Here is a 23,482-nt window from a genome sequence, read left to right as displayed (position 1 = left end):
TTGACAACAGAGAGTAAATCAAACAGACAAACCTGCATGCATACTCACACACTTCACACATAGAGGCACATCATTCTGACCTGTGTTAGGTCACTGCGGGTGGATGAGCTGAAATGAAGTAATCACACTCTACTCACACTTTATGGGATATCATACTGAGTGTGTCAGTCTGAACATGTTACCTTGATTAACAATCTAAAAATAGGTCCCACACAATGATGAGTGTGATGCCCCTCTACAGAACACTGAGCAGAGATGCTTTCACACTCATGCAGGAGTGGGGGAACATGTTCAGATGTGTGAGAAACAATATTTTAGAGTTTAGGAAAAGTTGATCATCGTAGTTAAACTCATAAGTCATATCTCAGTTACTGATGCAACACAACATGCTGCCATGGAACATGTACTCGTTATTACTCTGCTGAAAATGTGTCTTTACCCAAAAAGCCTGAACAGTATTGTTAAAAGTATGGGATTCATGAAATAGAGACCCAATAAAACGGTGCTCTACACTTTGTTTAGACTGAAATGGTGTAATGTTACCACAGCAGCACAACTGCTACACATGAGCATCTCACAACAAAACATCATTAGGTGCCGCCCTATACACTGTGCTGTTTACATAGATTATTGTTCTAATTTGTGTAGTGCTGCTGATTTCAGTGATAAGATTTTAACAACAATTTGTTGTTTGGTGTGTAGAGGGAGGCGCATGTGGTCAGAGTTCTCAGTAAGCTCGTGTTCCATCTGTGGAGCCAAAGCAACACAGCAAACTCTTTATTTGAAAGTCCAGATCCAAGATGTTTACTCCCAAACATCCTGTCATGTAGTTGTGTCTATCATTGATCTATCATGTGCAAGTTTAATTAGTATTGTTTTCACCACAGCAACTAAACATTACCTTTGAGCAAGTTAGCATGAACAGTAGCACACAAACAAATAGAGCAGTGGGGCCGGTGGACTGATGGTAGGCCAGCCGATTAACCCACTTCTATTTGTTGCTCTGTCTAATCCTCCCTGCAGCAGGGCCCCAACCTTGTGTCATTATCAAACAGGCAGAAAGAATGCAAGAGAGAGAGTGAGAGAAAGAGTGCGGCAAGCAAATTTAGCTGAAGACAGTAACATCAGCTTGACGTAGTACAGGTGTAGAAATTATTGCCCTGCAATGAATGAATGCCATAGAGGCAATATGCTGTCAATTCCCCACGCTCTGCTCACCGACAAGAAAACAAGATGTTGTTTAGCAGTTAGACCTACAGCTGCAGGAAATGGGCTGTTGTCTGATGGCCAAACATCCACCCCATCATTCACTGTCAAAGGCAACAGTGAATCAAATGCCTAACTAGTCAGCTAGTCTAACCTAGGGGATTTGATTACACGCCTTCCTTCCCCTGACATTTAGAGCTGTGTTACTAATTGTATAACAAGCAATGTCTGTAAAAATGCTAGTGATCTAAGCAGTACGTCTTTGGTGCTTTATGACATCGTGTTTGTGAGGACGTGTGTGCTGTGATCAGTGCACGCCGCTCTATTTATCAACGTGAGATGTTGCAGATGATGTTGATGCTGATATTTAACATCAGTTACATGTACACAGGCAGCAGACAAACTGCAACATCCAGTTTTCTTTTCTGCCAAAATCTCTTGAAGTGCAACAGTTTTGTGACTCCAGAGTTATTACCGTTCGTTATGGCTTCAGGCACTCCAACAGTCACTTCACACACAATGTCTTTATTAAAATTTAAACTAAAACACAGTCTTTCTCTAACATTTACCAAAGTGCCTCACACGCTGACTCTCAAATTCACAGTGCAGTCTGGACTCAAAATTGGGCCTGTGGTTGGTCCTGCACATCTATATATCCTGTAACCCCCTTGTCACCTGCTTTCCATGAATAAATTCATTCAAAAAACATGATGCATCACAGAATAATGATAAAAAGTGTGTTTGCTTCAACAGTGTTTTATAGCAATCTGTCCAACAGTTGTGTAGATATTTGTGGTGAGAAAGCTGAACTGAGAGCAAAATCAAAATGATGGGGTAGAAGATTAATTACCAGCTTTGGAAAATATTATTATCATGCAGACAAAAGTGTTAGAGACTAATCAAATAATGACAAATAAAAATATAAGCAGGGGTGTGCAGCTGCACATTATGTTGGAACATGGAAGAAAAGTGCATTTAAGAATGAAAAATGAAAGTGGTACACAGACAATAGATGAGCTTAATAGAGATACCTGGGGTGAGAACGTAAATAATAATGGTCTGATTTACTCAGCTGCTTCTTCTAACTCTCCTCTCTCCTCTACCTTCAGTCCCTCTCACTATTCCCTGTGTTCTAAATATTGACCTCGGTCAGATGTCATTCTTCATCTGCCCAAGAGCTGATGCTCTCGAGTCCTCATTTGCAGTTAGTCCTAATCAGTACAGCTCACAGTTTGTTTCAGTTGCAGATTGTTCCTTTCTGTTATTTGGTTGTCATACAGTAAAGTATGGGTGTCACCTTCATTATTTATTATATTTGCAGTAACTTACTTTGTTTCTAACTGGTAGTATGTCATCTGAGAAAGTTCAAACTTGACAAGCACAATGAAAATCCATCCAAATGTGTTATTGTTTGCTTTTTTTTACCCTGAATAAATCAAAAGATGATCACAACAAACATTGTCTGCTCAACATTTCGGACCAACAGCAAATGCATCTGTGTCTCTAATAAACAGAGAAGCATCAGTATTTGTTAAAGTCATCAAGCTGTATGTTTTCCTGTGGTAAAATGTTACTTAAAGCAGAATAATAGGGCATTTGTCTGAAACAATTTTCAGTCATGCTTTTGGAAAACAGATGCCTTTTGTGAGTATGCACATCAATATGTCAGTGTGTGTGGATCTACTCAAAACTGCTATACTCATGGTCATTGAACTGGCTGCTTCCTGACATGCAAGACCTGCACTTGTCTAGCCTTGCTTTCATGATAATAATATTTTGCAAAGTGTCTCTGAGTCACAGGCTGAAACCTGTCATTCTAGTTTATTACAACTTTTACATGCTGAACCTGCATCTACAGTATGTCACTGAAAAACTGATAAAGCGCTGAGAAGAACGCACAACAAAACGCCAAGTCTTACGACGATGAAGAGCAAAGCTGTTATGTACAGTTCTTCTTGTATAATGGAATGTTTTGTTGTTGTTTTCAACCTTTACCAGGTTAGGGTTAGGGTTTTCTGCACTGAGGTGGCATGAATCTGAGCAAAATGGATTACTACATCGCTATAGGACAGCACATGTATTGAAAAGTGGTTTGTTTCATCACTGTACTCCCACAATTCTTCCACCATCCCTTGTGACTTTTTGCTGCTCAGCTTTGCTGCATTTTCTACATTTGTATGTCAAGTATACAGCTCGTGTGTTTTCACTTTTCTTTTGCTGAATCTGTTGCTGAGCACAGCAGGTCACCGCCCCACTCTTCAGGTGGGCAGGAGAAAACCAGGTGGAAAAGCCACAACATGATGAAAGGGTTAGAACTATGAAACAAAGTAAATGGGCTGAAAACACTGTGCCAACCAGGGGTGCCATGCATCAAAGCCTTATAAATAAAGTACTAAATGAACAGAAAAAGAGAGAAAGTGTAGGCTACAAATACTAATGGTATAAAGAGCTCAACTGATCATCCCCTAGAGATTTCATGTCAGGTCTGATACTTGTTCCACTGACCTTCAAGTCAACTGGAGTTAAAGATGCTTTAATGAATCATAAACACTGGAGTATATTGATGCTACATTTACAATAGAGAAACTAATTTAGGTTACTACCCAAACCTATTAAATATGCTGTGGAGTATTTCTAGTGGAATAATGAGGGAGGCCCTTTATTGTACAAAAGTGTCCTCCCATTCAGCTGTCACCTTACACAGTGGCCAAATGTTACTTGCAGGATGAAGCCAACTTGCTCACTTATTCAAAACACTGGCATCTAAAAATAAAGGCACTGTGGCAGACTGCAGCGTGATGCTAAAGTCCCCTCACAGATCTGACCATGGGATTACTGAGATGACGAGTGGGTGGGAGGCAACACTACACACAGCCAAAATAATGTCTTCATATCGTGTCTATAAGTAGTCTGCTTAGCTAATAAACACTTGTATACCAGCCATGTGTGCCCTGAGGTGAAAATTTATATCAATATTACAGATATTACAAAGGCAATGCATTCACAATATGTTTTATTCTGTTCTGCTGTTCACACGTGTCCAAAACATCAAAACCAGAGTCTGTTTTAAGTCTTAAGTTTTGTCAACATGTGGTATAAGTTATCAGTATTCGTGGTTGTGCTGGATGGATGATTAATTCCATTCCTTCATGGTACATTTAGATGAGTGAAATTACTTGTATTCAGTCTCCTCCTCTGAGATACAGAGATTGTTCTTCTCTTAATTAAGTAATTTCTACTGTTTTACATTCTAGTGAGAGCAGAGTGAATATCAGAGACAATATCACTACATTATAGTAAGTTGACACTAAGTGGAGGAATGTGGGTAACTATTCATTTAATCTAAAATAATATACAATATATACAGTCATGGTCTGAATGCACGTCGCTTTATCTGACCACAACTGGTAGTTTTATCATAAATCCTGTTCAAGCTGTTGTTTTTTGTCTCTGAACAGGAGCCCTTGGAATGTGTCCATGTTGTTTTTAAGTCAGACTGATGTATAATCCATCCTAAGCATTAGAAATAAATCAATAGTTCCCACTAGAGGCTGGTTTTCTTCATAGATTATATTATTATTTGATATTTTATATTGGAAGAACCATGACTGGAGACTAGTGGGGGGATTTGTTAATGTGTGTATGTACATAAAGAAAGACTGTAGAGATCAACCTGTGTTTAATTTTGATAAAACTCCAGAGTAGTGAGAAGTAAAGTTACAGTAACGCTATTTTACAAGAAAATGAAGTTTGATTCATTATCTTCAAAGATGAATTATGGCTTCCATCTATGATTACCATGACAACAAGCTGATGTAGATTATACTCCCCTCTTAGTGTTCTGTATACTGTAAATCCATGTCATGAATACCTATTTAAATCATTTTACCTTACTGGAGTCAACCTATGCGCTGATGTCAACCACTCATCAATGTAGAGTTCTGCCCACATCAGCAACAGAATATTAAAGGCAGCTCAACTACAGATGCAGACTTAATATCATTTTAAAGCTCTCAGGTCCGGATGAGATATTATGCAGTACCACAGAAGTGCTTCCACAATCTTTCTTCCCTTTTATTATCATATGGCAAGCAATAATCTCTTGCCTTTCAGCCAACATCCATTATGATGTATCACAACTCTATAATATATAGGACAGGCCTAGTTTTCCGAGCAGTCTTGACGCATTTACAGCAGACATCACATCAGGGATATCTTCTGCTGAGAGGTGGAAATAACTGGGTACTCAATGGGGGGCTCTGAATTTCACAGTCCCTCTCCAACAATCAATAAGCTCTTCTTGACCTTTATGTGCATCAATAATGGTATTTCTGCCTTTTGGAGGGGGATAAAAACTTTAGTTCATCCTCTGATAGGAGTATTTCTTCCCCTGTGCAAACTGTTGGCTTAGGATTTGAGTGCTCAGGAGCTCAACGAAAAGCAAATATGAGACTTAAACAGCAGTGCATGAAAGACAAGAAAAAAGTAAGAAATCAACCAGTGCCTCTACATTTATCCTTAGACCAATGCACAAATGAAGGCTTGCCAAGCCACTTGCCTGGAGTTGAATGTCTAACGTGACATTGGTATTCTGTGTCTGTGTCCAGCTCTGTATGTCCACCTCTGAGTCATGCAGAATGACCCCTGAGCAGCATTAGGTACATGACCTTCTCTCTAACACCAGCTCCACTGTTGACTCTCCACACGGTAACTTGTTAATGTCACAGCTCTCTCTCCTATCTATCTCTGTCTCTTCCTGTCACATAGTCAGAGGTGAAAATTTTGACTTCTAGGTCTTACATAGTCATATTCTATCCCTTTTCACTCTTGAAGGCTTGGCACTTTGGCACCTGGGAAGAAGTGACCTTTAATGGAAATGTAATGAACACCAGCCACAGCTTCCTCATTCCATGTCTGGCTCTGAACCTAAGACACATAGTTTTCCACATGCTATACTGTATGACTCAGGAAAGCCAGCTGTTTAGCTGTTTATAAAATTTAAACCTTGCAACAGCTAAACAACAACCCCGTACTAAGATTCTAGAGGCTAGCCTTTAACTAAGAAAAGGTAGGGTGGAGCTTCGTGGTAAGACCTTGCAACATGCTGGAGTCTAGACTGTGCATTTGGCCATCAAAAGACCTTACTTGACAATTACCAGAGAGGACTTCATGTCCTCTGGGCCACTCACGCTTGAAGGCTTGCATACTCAGTTTGGTGACTCATCTAAAGTGAGCTTGAAGCCTGCGTTGTTTCTAAATCGGTTTCTGCTCAGTGACATGGGCAACAAAGTGCTAAAACAGATGGTTTAGGACAAACCTCTTTCCTTGTCTCAGTGGAAAATCAAACATATATATTATGTTATCACCCACATGTTTGGAGTTTTCAAAGAGGAGTGGTGAGTGATAGAAGAAAATATTAATACAGGCTAAAACATAGATATTCCACTTTACCAAAATGGCTAATGGGACATCGCTGGACATGTTCCTCAGTGACATATCTCCATTAGCCTCAACCCTGTGCCTTATCTGAAAACAAGTACACATGGTGGTTCTACCCCTGTGCCAAAATAAGTGGCAGACAGGCAGCCAGATGGGGGAGAGGAAATGGAAGAAAGGAAAGTGCTTTTACACCAGCTGCTGTCCTGAAAAGTGGTTACATTTATAGGAAAGGGAGCAGATCAAAGATGCCGAAACCATTAGGCACACATGTGGCCTCTTCTTTTCATAAGACTGCAGTGGGTCAGTTGTTAATGACTCCCCTTTTATGTTTGAGGCTGTTTAGTGGGCCGAACCTGACAAAAGAATGGCATGATCAAAGAAGATGTGTGTGCCACTGGCTTTGTGTGTTTGGATGAAAAGCTCAGCTCTGATGTGGTCGGGGGGTATATCTGTTACTTTTTTTAATTGTGTTTGTTGCCCACAGTGGATGATGCCAGTGGAGAAACTAGTTTTAGGAAGAATATTAGCACCTTAACCTAAACACATCCAGCTCATGCCCTTTTTTCTCATTGTATTTTGAATTTTCAACATCTTATATGTCAGGTAAATATAACATCTTACATAATACCTATAATTAGTTATCTCTCTCACACACACACTGTGTTAGGCAGTTTTCAAGCTCTTGCGATGGTTATACTGGGAAAATGCACCTTTAATTAAGAATATAAAGCCACTGTAGAGGGTTGTAGAGAATGTATGCAAGTGTCTGTGATTGTACAGTTGTGTAAATACACGCAAATAGATCCGGCATTGTTTGTTTTCTCGTCTCATCTCATGAACATATATTACAGGAGCAACAGCATGAGCAACAGCCTCTGGGTGCTGCTGCCTAAAATATTCCAGTGTGTAATCACTTCCTGGCATCACAACATGACTCACACCAACACCAAAACAACTGCAACAGCAGGACACATCTGCACAAAGTGTAAAGAAGATGCAAACAGAAAATATCCAATCTCCGACACTAGTGGTCATCTGCAGAAAGATATGACAGTGTTGTCAAAAAAGGAAAAAGAACATGAGAGTGGACTTTAAAAACATCATGAATATGACCATAAATGCTGCTCACATCGTCAACTATGTCGTAAGTGTAAAGAGTGATTGTGGTGCAGCTTTGTGTTTCTCTGTAAACTGAGGTGTAGTTTTAATATCGCTTCACTAGGAGGTGCACTTGTATGAAGCAAAACTTAATCCCGCATCTCACATCCACAGCTCCCAAGTTCTCCTACTGTCCCTATTTCTGCTAAGCTCTCATGAGTCAGATTTAACAGTCAATACTATAACTTTTCCAACAAGGCACGGAAGAGATGAATAGCTTTCACTTTCATTCCTCTAAATCAGCGATTTGGTGAAGTTACTGAAGCTTGACTGTTTATCTGTTTAGAGTAAAGCAGCAATCTGTGTAGGAGACAGAAACAAATTGTCCATTTGTGTTCAATTTCAAATCTCCAGGGAAGTTTCAGTGGATGCCATCAGCACTGAAACAATTAAGATCATTGCATTTGAAATGTCAAACCCACAAGTGGATGCAAGTGTTTGATGAAAAGACAAATACGCGCATTAAGAGGGGTTTTCCCGGTGGTTTGGGAGGGTATGAGCTGGTTACGCATGGCAGAGAGCATGAGTTTAGAAATGGGGGCAGTTGTCAAATGTATTGGTAATAATGGCCTACTTACCATATTGACTTCTGATACCATATCTATGCTGGCTATGTCTATGTTCATCCCAACTCCAACCGGAGGACCTGGAGCAGATCAAAACAACAGGAATCAGGTGCAGCCTGCATGATTCATTCAGATATTTACTGCAAACGGGTGGTAATGTGTGCGTGATGAGAACACAGATTAACACTTGTGAATTTAGCTGTTGTCAGCCGGATAATAGTTTACAGTGTTCAATCGGGTGGGATTAGACGCGCTGAGCTGTGGTGAAAGTGCTGGTAATTCCCCCAAAAGTTGTTGACAGTGAATAAAACAGCACTAAACATGTCTCCGTCGCAGTGAACGCCTGAAACGAAACATGGACATAAACAGGAATTCCAGCAGACGTGCGCTGGGAGTTGACAGGCACGTTTCTCTTTTTACTGTAGTCTGGTTTTCATTCCCATACATGATCTGCTATTTCTAATCATCCACACTCATCGCTGACCGACACCACTCGTCTGTCCCCACCTCTACCGTCGGGACTCGGGGTTCTTCGGACACATTTCGCCTCGTACTAAATGTCACAGAGTGTGGCACGTGCACTTTCCCAAATGGATCGTATAGATGTGAACACTGCACTGTTTTACAGGCTGACAAGGTGCAAACTGGAACAGAACCGGGATAATACGAGTTCGTTTACCTCCGAAATCTGGCCTCAGTCGTATATCATAACCTTTCAACAGTCTATCAACCGTCTCTTTAACCAGAGACATATTGCTAGGGTCGCTGACACCGGCACTGCGGACAAGAGAGAGAAAAGCAGCATATTGAAACACAACATATACGTGGACCACAGAGAGTCCAGGTATTTCCCTCTTCGTCTTTAACACAGTCACACTTAGTATAAATGAGTGGAGCATCTCCCGACCCTTCACTTACCTCTGGGCGCACACCACGGCCACGACGAGGGGGAACAGCCAGACGCAAAAACATCTCATTCTTCGTATTCTGAACACTGCCATACTTATGTGTTTTTTCTTTTAGTGAAGACAGACGATGCCCAACTTATTCTTGCCAGTGCAGTAATTCCAATGCCGGGCGCATGCGTATTCCCGACCACAACATCAAGAAGCAGCGCTGCTGCTGCTGCTGCTGATGGTAGTGGCAGAGGTAGTACCCAGTCATGGGAGAAATTTAAAGGAGACTACAAGTTACTAAAGGGCACACGGGGGTCTCCCTCGTTTCCTTATAGCCAGTGTCACTGCTTGAGGAGCGGAAACTGGGACAGGAAAGTCGGTGGTCGAATCCACCGAGAACAAGTGGGAAACATGGGCGGGGATGTCTCTGTGCTCTGTTTTTAGACACCAGTCAGAGACTCATCTAGCTGTCCCGGGGGCACGTAACCTCTCTGCTCCTGCAGACCAGCTCCCAGTTGAAGTCCGGACCGGATGTCACTGCTTCACCAGAAGCTACAGCGACTTTACTTCACTTTCACTGTGACATGAGTCCATCTGTGAATCAATGATAAGACAAACTGGAGCTTATTGTCTATTCTAATGTTGAATTTCGTGTTTGTTGCAAACGATTGATACAGATTCCATGACTGGGTCTAGTTCAGCTGATCCTGGAGCTGAAGTTCTGTCAGCTGATCAGCTGCTGTCTCTGTCCATGGTGCTGAATTTAATGAATTCTGTGACCTCCACTCTCTGACTCCATTTATTGGGCTCAGTGTACTGCCCCATCTCTCTCTCTCTCTCCACACAAACAGGGGGGATCCGTGCTATAAACGCATCCCTGCTCCAGCAGTTGCTCACACATCGATCTCCACGCATTCGGGCCTCTGATGAAAACGAGAAGCGTGGTTTATACTCTGAGAGGCGCGGTGCCAGTGCAGTGCCTCGGGGTGGGAAGCGGGATGCATGGAGCAGAGCAGTATGCAAGCCCACACTCAGCACATCCCTCTCTGCCGTGCGCGCATGTGGCTCCACGCACCGGTAAGCAGGATGCGCTACTGTGGAAATTCGGGTGAGAACCGTCATGGATATGGTGGGATCAGAGGCAGATGCTGGAGCAGTGAGCCCTGTGTAGGAGACCTACAGCGGCTCCACTGCCTGAGAGGGGAGGGGAAGAGAAGTGACCCCACCAGGAAGACACTCAACGCACTGGACAAAAAACCACGACTACACATTATATGAATGTAGTCGCTTAGAAATCTGCTCACATAAAATTTGACTCCACTGTAACATTAAAGAATAAAAAAATCAAATTATGCACCTCATTTGACCTGAAAGGGGCGCTGTGTTTAAAAGCCAGTATAAAATAAGAAGCATTTAAAAGTTAAATATAGTTAGAACTGGGTAATATTCGTGTTTCATTTCTTGCTCCATTGCACGAATTGGTAGTAATTTATCTGCAGGGAGTTGATTTGAAATATTTGAGAGACAAAGATAAGTGTGGCAGCTGCAAATATCGGCTTTTAATTCACTTCACTTCAAGTCACCACATGTTTCAATAACTAATTAAAAATCATTCGAAATAAACGCAGAGAATTCTGCATTTTATTAGCTAAAATCTTTTCGTATTGAGAGAGAGATGAGAATATTACCTGGGGCCCCCAGTGGCGGAAGTTCCTGAAAATAACTTAGGGCACAGTTGTAACCTACCATCGTCAAACTTGTATTTTGGCAAATCGATTTTCTCTCCAGTACAGAGTCTGATGTCATCATGTGAAACCAACATCTGTGGCAAATGTGATCGAGCTGAACCAAACGTGTTTCTATTACGTGAATAATATTTTCCCCCATTTCAAATCACTATAGATGAGCTCTGACCACTGTGTCATTCTTGTCTGGTAACTAGTAGAGATTGATAAACACTATACATTTACTGGTTTGTGTTGAGATTAGTTCATCAAAATGAACTGAAATGACTTGTATTTCCTCTTTTGCTCTTCCTCAGTCAAAGCCCAAATATAACCTCAGACCAGGGGGACACAAGTGCAGAGACTCAGAATGTCTTGAGGTCTGAATCATCAGGCAGGTTAGATAAGAGAGAACTGAGAGTATCCAGGATACAGCACAAATCTTTGACTTGAAATACTACACAAGTCCAATGCACTGTCAGGGTTTTGCAAGCAGGCATTTTCCAAATGAAGTGGTCCGCAGCACAGTTGCAGATTTAATATACTGTAGTGTTGACTCAGGTGAAAAGGTTGATAACTAGATTTATTCTGGTGCCTGGTTGTTATGATACCTGGTTACCCGCTGGCAGGACAAGCGAGAACTCTGGCGTGTTCCTGAGTAAGTGGCTGTGTCTGCTCTGGGACATTCGGTTAGGTCGGCATCATGGATAGCATTCATGACATTTGGTACAGCTTTTCCTAATGGGCCTGCCATCATCTTTCATATCAATTATGTAATCAACCAAAGCCAAGTCAAGTGAAAGTTAATTTACAGTCCAATATCACAAATGTGCCTTAAGGGGCTTTACAATCTGTATAACACCCTCTGTCCTTGTGACCCTGTATTGGACAATGAGAAGCTCCCCAAAATTATAAATACAACTGAAATGTACAGCTTTGTTTGTGTTGCACATGGAGGACATGATCCTCAGCAATCAAGGGTTTGAACACGATGGCCTCTTTGAGCTTGCATTTCATATCTCACTAATATTCATCAGAGGGCCAACAGATGGTGGATCCATAGAGCGCTTAGCTCATTACAAAATTGTGAGTATTAAAATAAAGGACTTTGTCATATTGTAACCCTTCAATGTCAGTGAACAGACATTTTCATCCCTTTGAAAGTGGCAGTGAGTCAAGCAAACACATATTTTGACCTGCTATGTGGTTCTTAATGCCTGATTTACTGCATTGTTAACATTCCCAAAAGGGCTTTAGCTCTCCTCTTTTCTATCTCCATCTATGTCTTTCTGCATCTTTGCACTAACACAATGACTGCCTTTCTGAGCCTCTCAGTAAAGCACCATGCATTTCAGCCAGTGCAACATTCAAGTTGCCCTGTGCTGATGAATAAAAAAAGAATGCCCACAATCTCTGTTTGAAAAACCACATTTGTGTTTCATGTCAGTAAACAAGGGCTTGTTTGCTGGCATCTTGGCAAGATGATAGAAAATGCGCATGTGTGAGGGAAACAGCTTCTGATCGCTCTCTCTCTCTCTCTTTCTCTTTCTCTCCTGTGCATGTGTGTGCTTGTGTGCCTGAGTACACAGATAACACATCTTAGTCCATTGTCTTTCATGACATTGAATTTTGTTTTCGCAATAAACAGTATAATGAAAATTCTCAAATACTGGCAAACTGTGAGTGTTGATTTGGAATAACATTAAAAACGTTGGATTTCCACAAATGTACACACAGAGCTCACACTGACCAGCTTTTTGTCCTGTTGAGGAAAATATTCAAACTCTTTTAAATGTGTTCCCACCATGTTGTATTGTTCAACCTGTCACACTGATTGAAGGTGGTCACTTATTTTGTCATAATGTGAGTTCATTGGGAGTTTTTCCATGTTAAGTAACAGGAGTTATAATTCTATCTTTAACCACCACATCTCATTTGTGAATGTGTCCCTGAATTAGATCATACTACAGCTACAGTAAACATCACCAAATATTGGTAAACTAATAAAGCCAGTGCAATCAGTCCGGTGAGGGAGGGTGATAAGGAAGGTGGATTACTATGCATAAGGGGTGGTGCTTAATAAACCTCTACAGCATGCGGTCTTGCTGTGGAGTTTGCACCTGGTCTGCTCTCAGCAGGTAACACCTCCCATGGATTGAGTGTCTGATATCCATCCAGCCCCGCAGAGGTGGAGAGGAAACATGCCAAAGCACATGGCCAAAGTACAATGGCACCGGTCCACCCTCATACTGTCATGACTGTGTCTTTGAAAAATCCATAAATACTATATAGACATATATATTATTCTGTCTGTGGGAATTTGCTTTAATGTGCATTGGCTGTCACATCAAATCCGAACAATATAAGCTTCAGCACTTAACATACATAACATTTATAGTATAATCAAACCCAATTTGTCTACCAGGAATGAAAATTGCACTCTGTCTCTCTCTGTAATTAAAACACCTCTCTGTATTTCTCTTTTATGTGTACTGCAATTACTGCATTGACACCGTTGATTAGAGATCCTTTACTCAGTGGGAGAGCTCTGTTAGAGGCCTGCGGAAGGCGCATTTAAATGATGGCCTTCTAATTATTGACAAGGTGAGTATTTAGGTCAATGAGACATGAAGAGGATTCAGAAACTGAAACTGTAATGGCCAGTAAAGTGTTGTATAATTATAGCTGACTAAGACTGTATAGGTTTATTTCTTTCTTTAATTATTTGTTCATTTAAAGCACCAGAGGTGAGTGACTCCTGTCAGGGTCTATTATTACTTACAAAATAACTGGATCACATTAAACACTGATTAGTTATGTAATATGTGAGAAAGACCTTTATTTTATAAATTCATCACATGTTCTGTATGTGACATCCTTACCAGCAAATGTACTTCGATTGTCAAATTTCAATTTGACTATTATTTTCAAAGGTTAGGTAACCTGTTCCTATAGTTGTCTTAAAAAAGAAAAAGTGAGTGGAAACAATCAAATGTTTTTATTTTATGTTATGTTGTTCTTATAACCTCATTGAACCTAATTAAATATTAATATTTAACTGTTGTGATTAGAAGATTAACAATTTGATTTTGATTTAAATGTTACTGAAGTCAAGTGTGAAAAGATGAGTTTTAGTGTTTAAATAGGATCCCGCCCATCAACATAAATTATATATAGAAATGCATTTTAAGCACTTTTAATAAACTGTTGAATTTCTCTGGTTGTTGCCTCTGCTGTAGAAACATTTTACATTTACATTTAACAGACACTTTTGTCCAAAGCGACTTGCAAGTGAGGTACAAGGTACAACGGTTCAAGTTCATGTAAATAGGTCAAATATTAATAGAAAAAAATAGTAATATTATGATGACCTAACTCATAACAATTGTTCAATCAGTGATAAATCAGAAACACACTCATCTATCTTCTGTTGAGTAATTTGGACACCAACATTGGTATCAGCACATTCACTAACGCTTATGTTGATTCTGTTTGTGGGGTAGCACTCAATCCATCATTGTTCGCCTTTACTTGAAATAGTCCTGAATTTTTCCCGACCTGCAGGGTTTCCAATCAGGCCGTGGCACCACCAGAGGGCTGCGGTTGGCCAGGATCTCCACCTGTCCCAGGCAAAATGTCACTGTAGTGGGTTCGACCTCTGAAGTGTAGATAAGCAGGACAAACAGTCATCAGACGGCCTGTATGCCTCATTACTCTCACTCTACCAGAGGAGGCGCCACCTGCTACCTCTTCAAGGTTGCAGCGTCCTTCCCCGCCTAGCTAGCACCAAAACTGCACATGGTTGGCCAATTCTTAGCCTGCCTTCACACACCCCCCCCCTCTCTCTTAGTCCTTTATATTACCCCTGACAGAAGTTGGTTATCACTGCCAGAACTGCTGACAGGAGTCCAGGGTAAGTGTCAGCTTTCGCCACAGTTGGAACCAGTGAAAAGATGGAGGGAGTGATGGAAGGAGGGAAGGATTATCTGAGGACCTCTGCCAAAGCCCCTCAATTGGTGTCTTTGGCATCAGAAGTTATGATTTAGATGGTGACACAGGATGATGACACTGTAGTTGGCCTCTGGCGTCACAGTTCCACCACACCACCTGCAGATTACTAAGATCGAGAGCCACTGTACTGTTCAGAGCTCTAATAGCTTTCATAGCTTCTAAATATGTTTTTTTTATCATCGAATGTATTTACACCGCAAACTCGAATGGTGCATTATATGTGAGATAAGAGAATGGGAAAGTTTTAAAAGCTTCCTTTTTGGATTCAGCTCCATACAACCAGCTGTTTTGAGCAGGTCAAGCTTCATCACATCAACTCGGTTTGAAGACACAGCTCTGCAGAATTAGCCAAGTGGCAGTACCACCTCTGCAGGCACGCTGACTTTAACTTGACATTGACTCTTTTTCCATAACTACAAGCAGTAACCATAGAGACTAAATACCAGCTCTCTGTTCTCACATCTGCTGAAGGAGGAATATTATGTGCATGGCAATGTTTCAGAATGTCAGCACAAATTTAGCATCAGTCAAATGATTCTTAAAAACTGTTGAAAGAACAAAGCATTCAAGTCAAGAGATTCTCTTCTGCACATTCTGGTACTTTGCTGTTGCATGTTTATCTGTGTCTGACCACTTCACTAAAGCATCCCTCCTCTAATGTCTAACGCCTACAGCATGTGGCTGACAAAAGTTAACCGCATGCACTGTTATACTCTTTGCTTTAAAGTTGAGTTTTAGATTGAAAAAGTTTTTGTGGACATTCTAGGAAGTGTCATTAGCTCTAATGAGAAATGAAATACTGATTTAGTATTTTAGACCTGGACTCGTTTGACTTTAGCAGTGATAAAGGGAAATGTCATTTTGGAGGCGGTGACGTTCTCATTAAGGCATTTGAGTGAGGACCTTTTTCAGGACAAAGTGTACTGCACAGTGTGAACAGTGTGGCACAACACTTTGTCTGGTGATTGCGCTTAATGTTTTGAGAACTGCAGCAGTGTTTCAGAAAATGAGGAAAAAAAGTGTAAATGTGTTCATCCCTGGCAAAACCTCTCTGAAATAGAATGCTAATGGATCTAAAGTGGTACAGACATACACAAATGTATGCACATACTGTGCACACTACTCCTTTCAAAATAAGTACAAACGTACATTAATAGGGGGAACATGGACAGAACATTATGTACAAAGCACATGTACCACTTCAGCAGAACATGTCTGTCTACAGTATAACACTAGTTCAAACCAGATTATATTAAAAGCATTGTTCATTACTTATTACAACTTTGTTTCTGGCTCGACTGTGTTTCACTGGAAGTTTTTGGCAGCATTTTGTGCTGCTAAAGGTTTTTCTGCCTTTTTCATTCGCCTTAGTTTACAGGTCGGCCGAGGCAGTGCGAAAAGGGAGTTTTCTATTTAATTTGCCTTGCAGTAAAAATGAACTGCTTAACATATCAGTGGTAACATTTTTATTATCTCCTGTTATGTGTGTGGTTGTTTTAGGTATTCTAGTGCATGTTCAAATGTTCTCTACACGTGTGTCTAATAATATAAATGTGGATTGTCTGTGTCTGTGTTGGTGGGTATGTGCAAATTTTGTTTCTGTGCATTTATGGAAAGATTTGCTCCAAGTGTTGTGTTGACAGTATTGTGTCATTTGGAGAAAAGATACACCATTCTATGCATACCATTTACATTTCAATACAGCTACAAACCTTAAGGCAATAAAGTTTATTGAATTGACTTTTTTCTGTTTATGTTCTATCTCTCTTTCCTCCACTGCAGGCTGTTGGCAGCTGTCCAGCACAGTTCATTGTAAAGCTTGGATGAACTCAGGCAAGAGGTCAACTGAGGCAGTGAGGACAACTGTTTTCTCAAAATCAACGTTTATTTTATCTTACTATGATATGGTTCAGTCTCCATGGAAACTGCAGTGGAAATTTTTTCCTGACGTTGAATCCACTGGAGGTGGTGCAGCACATCGTGTCTAAGGAGGAGAGGTTTTTGAGAACTACTGTATGTGCACGCTGTTGTGTATGGGTGGCTGTGGGGGTTGAGAGAGCAACAATTATACTCAGGTTGAGTCCCCAAGTTTACACTCACAAAAACACTGTGTTGTGGCATTAACCCGTGCACATAAACAACTAGCGCATAATCTCGAAATCTTAAGCACATTTTTATGAAGATTTTATTTTTTTCCCACTCTATCACTACTGGACCCTAACATCTAAAAACATCTCTGTATTCAATTCAGGGATTCAGTATATCCCGGTCTTGTTCTGATTTGTACATGCTGACTGTCCCTAACTCGTCCTAAGCTCCACCCTAAACCTACTCTGTGTTCATATTCAAGTCACTTTCAGAAACGATGATCAGAAAATTCTGCTTGTTTCTATTCTTGTCAAGAGTTCTTAATAGTCTAGAAATACACACACACATTCCACCACACATGCCAAGTTTCTCCTAGTGTAAGTGGTTACCATAGATACCACTTGGTGAGGCTCATGAAGTACAGTGGGTCTATCTCACGTGGGAGATATTGTGTATTTATAGAAGCACTGTGGTGTGGCCAGAAATGAGTTTAGACAATGCACTTTTTTGGGTAATAGCAAGCAGTGAAGTGCTGTAACGTGTGAGAGGTGCTGAGAGGTACAGTGGACGAGTCGGTAAACAGTGACTTTGAGCTGTCATTGTGTGTAGTACTTCACTGGAACTATCCATGGTGCTGAACAAAAGCTGTGCAGCAAAGCGTTCAATACTGCGATCTTGACAAATTGAGGTTCTTTTTTCTTTTTCTTCTGTCTTTCTTTGTCCTACAGCCTTTTTTTCCTCATCACATCCTGCTCTTGTGTAAGAAAAATGTGAAGGACTTTTACTGAGCATACAGTACAGCGTAACTAAACCCCACCAGTCATCTGAGATCTCCTCTTTCCTCAAAAGGTCAACGAGTTATTTGGTAACTTTCTTGCAATAATCTGCTAGCTCGGCATATTGCTGCTTCAGAGACTGAAATATGTGTTATGGGGAATCAAATGCAGAGTACATATCATGACATGTTTAATTAAATCCTATTTAGTTGAATAATGAACCAATTAACAAACTCCTACTGAAGGCTTTTTTCCTTCATCAAAACACGTCTGATTTTGAAGTATGTTCCCTTATCTTCCCAAAGTAATTGTGCTTGCTAAATTGACATAATTGAATTGCTATCCACCCTGGCATATGAGGTGTATTGTTCTGATTGAATGAAGCATACCTAATTGCAATCCATCACAATCATTGCACCTTTTTCAACTCAATTCAGACCTTAAATGTAATGAAAGGTTTAGTATTATATTTTTTGGCAATATTGTCTATTAAATATAATGACCTCTCATTATTTAACACTGCTCACTTGACATGGGCTTTAAAACCTAATGACCAATTATAAAGAAGGTATGAATCAGGCCAGACAGAATAGAGAATGAGATATTAGAAGATGTTGGCCATGGCAAGATAATCAATAAGACTGGTAACAGGATTAGCCTATGTTTTATATAATCATCCACATTTACATAGATCCAAATTTAGCCGGTCCAATCATATGCTTCTGTACTCTCTGCAGCATTTAAAAAAATGTTTGGCTGGGTGTTCAGGAAGACAGCGATCCTGTCAGGAAGACCACCTTCCATTTTAATAGCAGTCAGCAGTCACAGTCTGTCATCCAACCATTTAGCAGATGCATCTAGTTACTCAGCACACCATTATATCAACTGGCCATTTAGCCATGCACTCAGACAATTAAGTATCCTCCATGTACAGGAAAATACTAAAGTGGCTGGACATTAGGTGGGTAGAAAAGCAGACAGGACATATACATACATAGCATTCTGATTTAGCAATCATGTCTAATTTAAATAAAACTGTGTGGCTGCAGAGCTCCCTAAGTATCAAGTAGAAATTCAGAATTGTACTGTGCAAATACTGAACAGACCCCTGTAATGGGTGGCATGGCTAAAAGCAGAGTTTAATGTCTGTGTGTGTGCCCAGTGTATGACACTTAAACTTAAACTGACCAGTTCTAGAGCTGGATTAAACACTAATGGCCCTTGTCTGTGTCATGTGAGTGTGTGTGTTTGTGTGTACACTACATGTGGAGCCCTGCTTGCTGGTGGTGTCAGAAGCCACTGCACAGCATGCTAAGCACATTTACACCAATGACAAATAGAATAAGTTCACTTGTGTCCTGGCAAGTGAATCAGGTCGGGAGCCTCTCATGGTCAATGTGCTGTGGTTGGTCAGACGAGTTGACCTCTTGGTTTATAAGATCAAGCTTAACAGAGTCTCACGACTTTGTCCAAAAAGTGGCAAAAAAACAGAATAACTGAAACTTCACATGATATATCACTGGTACTACAACAGCTCCAAACACAATACTGCTTCAAGTTGAATCTGCCTCTTCTTCTTCAACTGCTGCTGCTGCTGCTGCTGTGTTTACCACTCCTACTGTTCCTGCTTCTATTCCCACCATATTGCTACTAGTATTAAATAAATGGATGCTACACCTCCTACTAGCACTACAACTTTCTCTTTCCTTCACTAAAACTCTTGGATGGTGGATTGGAGAGGGCACAAAGAAATCATATCAAAAGATGTTTGGTCTGATCCTCAGTACTCCCAGCAAGGTTACAGGTGTGTTTTATGTCCCTGAAAAACATGCCAACCAACTTGTCTGTAGTGTTGCACCATAAGAGGCTTCTCTGATGAAAAGCATGTGTGAAAACTCATATTTTAGTTACCCAGAAATTCTACTCAACCTGCAATTTTAACTATGACTACAGAGCTAATTCTGTCAGTACTAACCAGAGGGTTTCAGTTTACATTTATTAATTATGAATTATACTACAGTACTGTCTAATCATGTTTTAAATGATGCATTTGACCTGAAAGTCATCCATTGTTGTTTGCATATGATTTAAATCATATTTTGAGATTATTATATAACTTGCTTTATGGTACAAAGAGACTGGAATTGAAGGATTATATTGCATAATCAGTCTCCACATTTTAATGCTGTCAGAAAAATATCCTATATTTCCCCCCCTCACATGAATTAATGATAACATGACTATGATACTGCTTATAATGAAAAAGTAATGTGGTGCTGAAATAAAGTATTCTACTTCATTGATCAATGGAGACACAACATAGAGAAAACTCTTGCTGAAGTTGGAACATCAGAAAACATTGCATGTTTGATTTTTGTTTATTGTAAAATGTGTTGTTTTTTTTTTTAATCTTGAAGTTATGTTGCGGTAGGGGCAGGGGTTATACTGTAATTATCTTGTAAGTCACAAAGTACAGACCAGTCAAAACAACCCCCTCTCACACAGACCTTTGTTTCTTTTTCTTTGGTACAGTCTTTTAAAGTAAAAAGAATTGCCCAGCAATGTTGAACATTTACTTTTGCCGTTTTTCTTTCTGTGCCATAACCCATCAGCTGATGGTTATGCACATTACTAGATGTGCCACTGCAAGCTCAACTTTACTGAGCACTAGTGAAAATGATGCAATGTCTTGAATTGTGTTTGTGCAACAGGGGAAAACTCATGTCAGAGCGGTAGGGATAGCTGACTCTGACAGTGTGGTATTTTCCCTTGCTCTTGGTCTATGGATATTGTGACTTTGAAGTTGCACTAAATGTATCTACCACCCACTCCACTCAACGTCCAACCACTATATGAATCACAGTTCATCATGCTTTATCTCTAGTGGCAATTTTCAGTCTTTACACGTTGAAACCCTGTGGTTTTACACACACACACACACACAGAGAGAGAGAAACACGCAGGTAACAAAAGCTTAGAAGGCGTTAGCAAAATGAAATCGTTAAAAAATGATACTGCATTAAAAAGGTCACTGAGTGTGATGTCCACTGATATGATACCAGTGTATCTGTGCAAGCTTTCTTCCTCCACTCTCTCTCCCCTCGCTCTCTGATTCCATCTATCGCTTTTTTCTGTTTCAACCTTCTTAATAAAATAGACACAGGACCCGTCATTATTTTCATCAAACAGAAGCCTTTTCTAAATGTCTGAGTTGCACTTGAGACCAGTGCATTCCTTGCAAAAATGCCTTGTTCGGTTAATGGTAATGCCCCCCTCCTCTTCACTCTCTTAAAAACTCTTCAGGTTTTTCCAACTGAGCGATTCAGGCTGAGGCGGGCGCAACCGCACTAGAGGGAAAGTCAAGTCGTGCTGGACTGGCGCGATATTCTCGCACGGTTCACAACTAAAAGAAGACCCGTTTCGCCTTAATCATGCTTTTACATGATGGAATATGCTGATTTTGAAAGTTGACCAGGGATTTCTAGTTGTGGGTTGTTTGCGAGGCATGGCTTTCATTTTAACTTGCTTATTTCTGTCTTGGTGAGTATGACAACTCTTCTCTGCATGTCCTCGGACTTTTACGCACGGGAACCAAATACTAGAGGTGTATGTTCATTTAATGAACTCTGTATTTTCAACTGTTTTCTTATTCTGTGGAGTAAATTTTCATTAGTGCATTTGTACTTTAGTTACAGTGCGACTAGTGTTTGGGGAAATCAGCACAGTGAGACCAGTATCTATTTGGATAACATCACGCGCATATTGGATAGATTACTGGATGGCTACGACAACAGGCTACGACCTGGATTTGGAGGTATGTTGATGAGCGTTCAATGTCACATTTTAGATGCTATTACCTCATAAATGAATCGATGTTGATTTTTACAGAAGGTGAAAGTTTACCTCCAGTAATTGTGAGTGCCTTCCATCGAATTAGTGTGCGTGCTGCACATGTTAAACATGTCAGCTTCTTTCTTTGTACAATTATGAAATTATCAGGAAACAAGTAGAAACTAAGTTTGGATATGAACTCACAATCAGTTTATCTTCACAACAACAATGGCCACTGTTTATGTACAGACTACACATTAACTATAAATTTGCTTTTCAGTGCTTAATATTTTGAAAAAAGGTTTAAATGTTTGGTATAAAGTTGTTTGTGTCTATTAAAGTAACTCATATTTCTGCTGTAGGGCCAGTTACTGAGGTCAAAACCGACATCTTTGTCACCAGCTTTGGACCTGTGTCAGATGTTGAGATGGTATGTAAACTATACTGACCGCTGCAACACTGATACAGAATACAGAGGCCACTTAACGGCTCTCATTTGCAAATAATGTCCCTTTCATTGTATGAACACAGGACAGAACATGTACAGTTATCCTTGGAACTGCATATAGCTTCAAGTCACGGTTCTCCCAGCCTTCTTTATTCCAGCATTTGGGCAGGATGTCATTAGTGCAGCTTAGGATTTTAATCTGGTTGACAATCCCCCCGTCAGAGAGAGAGAGAGAGAGAGAGATGTGGCTGATGTTGGGATGGGATAGGCTGGCTACTCTTGTCATGGGATAGGCTCAGCGCTGTATGTCTGTTGAACTCTACACTCTTCAGGCTTTAGGCTTTGGATACAGTTTCACTGCATCTAAAGCCTACTTGACCTTCCACGTGATTTGCTGGGGGGATTTCTATAGAGAGGCGTGTAAAAGGCTCTTCAGAGTAGCAAGGTCATTCATTTGATCTAATAGCATCCTAGATGGACTTTTTTCTGCATTAAATAATATCACATTTAGGTAGTTAACTTAATTACAGCATTTTTCAGACCTGGTACAGTTCAAACACATTAAATGAAAGATAAAACACACACACACACACACACACACACAATATTTTATTTTCAGTTTAAATTAAATAGTCATTTGAAGCTATTTAATTTTCATACATGATGAAGAAACATCATCTTGAGGATATTTTGAGGATTTTACAGTGCGTCTGTGTGTCACATGAGCCATGTGCCCTACACAGACACAAAGTGTATACAAATCCAATATTAATGCTCCTAAATTAAGAAAATATTGCTATGTTTCTTGATATTAAGGTCTATAAATAATATTGCATACATAACCTGACTTTATTATTATTATTACATTAGTACTGGCAGTAATAGTACAGTAGTCCAGAAATGGAAAAAAAAATCACACTGCCAAACACACTGCCAGCGCTCTATCCAGCAGGTTCCAACGAAACCATGGCTCACCAACCCATCTGCCATTCTCTCTGGGGGTAGTGGAGATAGTAGCAGCAGGAGCAGAAGCAGCACCAGAAGTAGGAGTGGTGGTAGTAGTAGTAAATAAACCCTTAACCCACACTCTAACCCTCGTCCAGGAGTACACCATGGACGTGTTCTTTCGTCAGACATGGATTGACGAGCGGCTGAAATTTGAGGGACCTATCGAGATCCTGCGGCTCAACAACCTGATGGTCAGCAAGATCTGGACGCCGGACACATTTTTCCGGAATGGCAAGAGGTCGATCTCTCACAACATGACCACCCCCAACAAGCTGTTCCGCATCATGCAGAACGGAACTATCCTCTACACCATGAGGTAACAGTGCTGGAC

The 23,482-nt window shown here is 40.5% G+C and overlaps 2 protein-coding genes across 6 annotated transcripts in view; one reads left to right on the top strand and one right to left on the bottom strand.

Annotated features, from left to right (window-relative positions):
- The window catches only part of LOC113170606 (gamma-aminobutyric acid receptor subunit beta-2), a 48,289-nt gene extending 38,867 nt beyond the window's left edge, over positions 1–9,422 (bottom strand). For both annotated transcript variants that reach the window (XM_026372753.1, XM_026372754.1), the window contains exons 1-3: positions 9,288–9,422; positions 9,049–9,146; positions 8,382–8,449 (exon numbers count right to left, since the gene is read on the bottom strand). In XM_026372753.1, the coding sequence (XP_026228538.1) occupies positions 8,382–8,449; positions 9,049–9,146; positions 9,288–9,370 (249 nt within the window). In that variant the 5' untranslated portion in view covers positions 9,371–9,422. The remainder of the gene's footprint in view (positions 1–8,381; positions 8,450–9,048; positions 9,147–9,287) is intronic.
- gabra6b (gamma-aminobutyric acid type A receptor subunit alpha6b) overlaps positions 1–23,482 on the top strand; it is an 80,000-nt gene that overhangs the window by 36,371 nt on the left and 20,147 nt on the right. Inside the window, exons 2-5 of one of the 4 annotated variants that reach the window (XM_026372758.1) lie at positions 16,783–16,853; positions 21,554–21,678; positions 22,058–22,125; positions 23,247–23,467. In XM_026372758.1, the coding sequence (XP_026228543.1) occupies positions 22,123–22,125; positions 23,247–23,467 (224 nt within the window). In that variant the 5' untranslated portion in view covers positions 16,783–16,853; positions 21,554–21,678; positions 22,058–22,122. The other 3 variants (XM_026372759.1, XM_026372757.1, XM_026372755.1) reach the window with 3 other exon arrangements.

Source organism: Anabas testudineus, chromosome 14 (genome assembly GCF_900324465.2).
Source record: "Anabas testudineus chromosome 14, fAnaTes1.2, whole genome shotgun sequence".
Lineage (NCBI taxonomy): Eukaryota > Metazoa > Chordata > Actinopteri > Anabantiformes > Anabantidae > Anabas > Anabas testudineus.
This window is presented reverse-complemented; position numbering and strand designations above follow the sequence as displayed.